This window comes from Indicator indicator, chromosome 1, assembly GCF_027791375.1.
Source record: "Indicator indicator isolate 239-I01 chromosome 1, UM_Iind_1.1, whole genome shotgun sequence".
NCBI classification, from domain to species: domain Eukaryota; kingdom Metazoa; phylum Chordata; class Aves; order Piciformes; family Indicatoridae; genus Indicator; species Indicator indicator.
Window position 1 is genome coordinate 95,146,666 of NC_072010.1, and position 5,937 is coordinate 95,152,602.

The 5,937-nt window shown below is 45.5% G+C and overlaps 1 protein-coding gene across 1 annotated transcript; it reads left to right on the forward strand.

The window, feature by feature from the left end:
- The first annotated feature begins 312 nt into the window (after nucleotides 1-312).
- LOC128973578 (C-type lectin domain family 4 member E-like) lies at nucleotides 313-4,592 on the forward strand. The gene is made up of 6 exons (XM_054389923.1): nucleotides 313-349; nucleotides 862-957; nucleotides 1,964-2,056; nucleotides 3,693-3,844; nucleotides 4,053-4,183; nucleotides 4,433-4,592. Exons 1-6 carry the CDS (start codon nucleotides 313-315, stop codon nucleotides 4,590-4,592), a joined length of 669 nt encoding a protein of 222 aa, XP_054245898.1.
- The last annotated feature ends 1,345 nt before the right edge of the window (nucleotides 4,593-5,937 follow it).

Sequence of the window (5,937 nt, forward strand, 5' to 3'; positions counted from 1 at the left end):
GCAAAAGGAGGCGCTCTGGCCTGGAATGATGCTACTCTTCCTCTGTTTTCTTTTGCCTCTATGATTTTTGGTGTTGCAACAAACATCTTGTGAAATGTTCTGGCAAAGAAATAATAAAAATTTCCCCATCTCCATGTGCTGTGGGGAACACCCAAGACACAACTTTTTCTGCATACCAGATTAGAGACTGTAGAGGCTCCTCTTTAGTGTGGGAATTGTGCTAGTGGAGTCTTCTGTGAAGGAGGAAGGCTGCATTTGTGGACACAGTGGTAATGTGGATTCTTGGAGAAGAGTGATATGGTAGCAGAGATAATGAATTGCCGAGGGACAGTCAGTCTTGGAACTGCAAGTAACCACAAAACCTTTATTTCTGTCCTCTTGTAAAAGAAGGGGGAGGTGGGGGGAAATTCAAGGTTGGGATAGATAATAGTCATCATACAGCAGCAGGCCTCATACCAGGAGAAGGGGCTTAGGACAAGAGCAAAGAAGCAGATGAGGGAACTAGGGAGTGCCTGGGCCAGAAAAATGACCTGTTTCCCAGAGTCAGGGACAAGGAAGATGTGTTGAGGAGAAAGGAGGTGTGACAGGATGAAGAAAGAAAAAGTGTGGTTTAGGAAGAGTACAGGCAGGGATTGTGATAAAAAGTGAAATAGAAGAGCAGCGCCAGGGCAGCCCCTGTGTTGTCCTACTCTGTGGTATGACTCTTTTCTAACGATGAGCAGCAGGACCTGGTTACAGCAGGATCTGATTACAGCATCTGTGGTGCTCCCCGGTCCTTGGAAAATGGGTACCAGCAGTTTGCAGGGGTACAGGTACTGCCAACTCTGGGCTGGGAGATTCCTCTTGCCTTGTGTTTTTCAGGCCCAACAGAAGAGAGGAGCTGCTCCTGGCTGAACCCCTGGTTCTTCCTTGTTTTTGTCCTTGCCATCAAAACTGCCTTTGTAACCATCTGCCTTGGTGGGTTGCAGGGTCTTTTAATTCCCCTGTGATGAAGGGAGCAGATTTCTGCTATGCTAGTCTCTCTGCCAGGATGCAAATGTCCTTCACTCAAACAGCCGTTTCTGCTGTCCCTCTCCTGCCTCTGCCCTCTTAGTCAGTGAGCAGGGTTCCTTCCACAGCTAAGGTTCATTCCCTGACAGGGCCTTCCCACTTGTCCTCTCACTTTCCCAACTGGCTGAATAAAAGTCAGTCCAGGATGACACCAGTCAGTTTCTCCCCTCTCACCAAGAGTTGAGAAGTCTCTTTAGTGTTAGAGTAGGTTCCTCAAAGCCTGGCTGTTGGATATTGGTTCTCCTAACCTGGTCTCTCAGAGCAACATGCAATAGTGTTGCAGCCAAGGAGCCAGTGTGGCATCCTTGGAAATACTCATACCAGGCCATCCATATTTTAGCAGGCTGGGGGCAGAATTCATCAAAATGATTCAGACGCGTCCCACCCACACTGCCTGGACTGACCGAAACAGAAATCCTTTGCTTGTACTGTGCTTAAGCACTCTTCTGTGTTTCTTCTTAACTCCCTTGAGTGAGGCCTCAGCACTCAGCAGTTCTACCCTTTCTTGGTAATAGTAAAAGTGGTGCTCTAAATCTGCAATACCTGGGAAGATTAAGAGTGAATGTAACGTTAATATTCCACCTTTAGGAAACTTATCCCATGACTTTTTTGACCCTTTCCTGACCCCATCCTCAAAGGATGTCAGATGGGAAAATCAGTCTCTCAGCCAAAATAGGTGAGAGGAGCTCTCCTGATCAATGTCTCCTGAAGAGTTCCTCCTCTTGAAGGAGGAACTGGCAAGTGGGAGAAGTGACTTGCTGTTTCTCATCTTGATCAATGCACGTTTCAGAGCTTGTTAATATATCACTCTCTCAGGGGGCTCTCAGCCAGAAGGTGGTGGATATGACAGTTGCCCTTGAAGAAGGAGAAAAGGGTGATGGTAGCACTTTCCTTCTCTTTCCTCTCTTTCCAGTTATTTTCCTTCATGGAAACTATGGCCAATGCCAGATTCTGCTCCAGAATGCTCCAGAATGGTGCTGCATTTCCAGTGTACCTGCAGGAAAAAGTGAGTGATGCTAAGATTCTTGTAAAACAACACTATGAACCTCATCAAAATTTATTCTTGTGTCAGTCAGCTATTGAGGCTGGAGTGTCAGCTAGAGCTGCATTGATTGAAGGAAGTTGCAGAACTGAGGAAAGAAAATGATGTATTAATTTTATTTAGGATACTATGAAAGTATCTTCTGGGCCAATAGAAGAAGGTTGGTTGTTCTAGACCTACCTTTGACTACCCTTCCTGCTCTTCCCGTCTCACTGGCCCTCACACAACCCCTCAACTGGTAGTCCAGGTCACTAATCTCACTAGATGTGTTTCATCCTACTGTAAGTGCTGGTTCAATCCATCTCCACTCCCTCTTCTTCCTCACTGCTTGTTCATGGAAACATCATGGTCAGTGCAACCAACAGAGTTTAGAGTAGCTGGAGGGTTGGGCTGCAGTCACACATGAAGTGATGGTGATAGCAAGTGCTAGAATTCCTGCAGTGCAAATTCCCAAACTAATTTCAGAGATCTTTTCTCATGCAGCCTTGAGCTTTGAGAGAATATATCTGCAGGTTTTTACTCTGCCATGTGACTTTCTGGCTGCAAGGCAAATCTCTAGGAAAACCTTGCTAGTGTAAGAACCTGACTGTGGTGGCAGCAAGGCTCTCAGAGCACTTTACTGTACATGTCCACCAATCTGCATGAGTTGAGAGCTGAGCACTTGGCCAACACTTCTCTGATGGAATTGTTCTCAGAGGAGCATGAGCCAAGTACTTCCCATCTTGCTTCTTCAGGAAAGGCAAGGCAGAAACTGCATCTCTCACCAAAAAGGTTTTACATTAACATGGCAGAACAGATAGAGAAACTTTCACTGAAAGGGTTCTCAAACACTGCAATAGGCTCCTCTGGAAGGTGGTTGAGTCCCCATTGCTGAAGGGGTTCAAAGACACAGAGATGTGATGCTAAGTGATGTGGTAGTGTTAGACAACAGTTGGATTCAATGATCTCAAAGTTTTTTTTCTGAACAAAATGACTCTATGATTCTATGAAAGGCACTTCAGGCAGGCCTGTCAGGCTGTTGACAAATTTACTTGTGGAGTATGGCAGAAAATGTTTATCCCTGTACAGGTTAAAGGTGCGGTTCAAACCCCCTCTCTAACACAGAATCACAGACTGGTAGGAGTTGGAAGAAACCCCTAAGGATCATCTAGCCCAACTTCCCTTCCAGAATAGGTTCACCTAGATCATGTTGCACAGGACTGCAATGTTCAGGCAGCTTTTGGAAATCTCCAGAGAAGGAGACTCCACAGTCTCTCTGGTCAGCCTGGTTCAGTGCTCCAGCACCCACCCAGGAAAGTTTTTCCTTATCTTTAAGTGAAACCCCCTGTGTTCTAGTTTGTGCCCATTGTCCCTTACCCTGTCACTAGGCACCACTGAAAACAGCCTAGCCCTATCCTCTTGATACTGAAAAACACTGATAAGATTCCCTCTCAGTCTTCTCTCTTCCAGGCTAAAGAGCCTTAGGTCTCTCAGCCTCTCCTTACCAGAGAGATGTTCCAGTCCCCTCATCACCCTAAACACCTGGGACTCTGCACTGAGCTCACAGAGATGAAAGAGAGGTCATCTTGTTCAAAGACAGGATTTTTTTTTTCTTCCACAGGGGAGAACCAGATGTGCTGCCCAAATGGCTGGAGACACTTTCAAGAAAAGTGCTATTATCTGTCCACTGATAAGATGTCCTGGGTTGAGAGTGAGCAGAACTGCACTGGGATGGGTTCCCACCTGGTGGTGATCAACAACAAAGCAGAGCAGGTATGTGCAGGGTTGAGAAGGACACAGCAGCCAGTGACACAGTGACATGCCTTGGAGGGGACTCAGAGCCTCTCCTTGTGCTGCAAGGGAGGTGACATGCTTTTTCTGCATCCCTTCAGCACCAGCTTCCCTCTGCCCCCAGCCTCACCTGATGGGAATTCATCTTGCCCCCCTCTGCTCAGTCCTGCCCCTCATGTGTTTTTTCCAGGAGTTCCTCTTCAGTTTGGCAAAAGGAGTATTTACTAAGGACTATGAAACAAAATACTACATAGGCTTATCTGCTTATGAAAATGGGCAATGGCAGTGGGTGGACCAGACTCCATATAAGAAGGCAGACACGTGAGTATCCCAGGGGAGTGAGGAAGCTCCTGGTATTCACAGCTCTCAGTCCAAGTGACTAATACAGTGTTTAAGGCAGGTACATATCAGAGAGGGATTTCTGTCTCTAACTGCCCCATAAGTCAGAGAACTTCACTAGTTTTCTAGGCAAAACTATGACTCCTGATCCTTGTCACAGTAATCTCACTCTTCCTTTTCCACAATTTCATGATGTCAATACATTGCCAACAGAGGAACTTTCTTTTACAGGTTCTGGAAGCCCGGGGAACCCAATCTACTCTTTGCAGAAAAATGTGCTGCAATTCACGTCAAGGGAAATACAGACTCCAGCACTTACTATAATTGGAATAACATCCTTTGCTTCACAAGTTGTTATCGGATTTGTGAACTGGCAGCCAAATTTATCTAAGGATGGAAACTCGACTTGGAATGAAGGACCCAAAGAAGTATTCCACAGAAAGGGCAGCTCATGAAAGAGCTGATGAAAATCTGGCCTGAATTCACATAACACTTCGTCTTGTGATTCAGGATTAGCAAGCCTACCATAGAATTCCAGTTCTGAAGCACCTCAGCCTATGCCCTTGCATCCCCTTTCACACTGGAGATCAGTCCTGGATAAAATGGTTCAGGCTAACATCAAAGACCTACTGTGCCCCTTTACACTCTCCTCCATCTTCCCTTGACTCTTAGTCCAGTTGATATCCCAGCGATGCATAAATGGCCCTGTATCCTGAAAGCATAGATGTCCTACAGACCACTTGCAGTAGAACCTGAAAAAAGAGCATTCAACGGAGTGTGCTTGCCCAACCCTTGAAGGGAACAAATAATCATGGTTTATCTTTAATGTTTCCGTCTTCTTTCAGCATATTCTGTGTTGTTAAGTTAAAAAAAAAAAAAAAGTAACAATAAATGTTAATTCTGCTCTTTGAATAAGGCTGTCTTCTGAGATACAAGTTCCAGCCCCCCACCAACCAAGCATCTCTGCTGGAGGTTTTAACTTTTCTGTGTTTGACACCTGCAGACAAGAATAGGACTGTAATTGTGCTGGGCTGGCCAGGAGCATGAACAACCTAGTGTGCATCTCCAGAACATGTAAGAAAGGCTCTGGATATGTTGGGAGAATCACAAGAGAGCAAAGAAACAGAGCAGGCTGTCTTGTACTCAGTCTCAACAACTGTTTGCCCAGGATGCAGCAGAAAGAGATGGGGTTTGGAGATTCTGCTGAGACACATGCAGGATTAAGCATGGCAACGAAGAGGAGAGAATCAATTACTACATGAGGGATAAAAGCCAGAGCCTTCCCAAGAGGGATTTATAATGTCAGAAAAGGGTACACGACCCCTGTGAGAGGCATCACGGCATGTCAGACACACAGCAGTCCTGAACAAGTGCTCTGCTTCCCTCAAATTCCCCAGTCCTCTGTGTATTTTCTCCCCTTTCATCAGTTACATCTGCTCCTTCAGGAGGTGGGAGTTTCCAATTTGGGACAAAAAGACATCCTCAAAAATCAGTTCTGGGCATTTAAAAATCATTATTGTCAAAAAATAAAGCACATATCTATGGCATTTCCATCTGAAGAAATATATTTGCCAAGTTTATGGTTTAGTCGTTGGATCAAAAGCTTGGCTGTTGCAAGGTCTTGGCCTCCTGTTTTGTAATGCTGCACGATGGAGAAAACCTTTTTGCCCTGTCAACATGATAGCAAAAAAACCCCCCAACATTGCAATGGACTTCTCTTTTTTGATTTCCTCTAA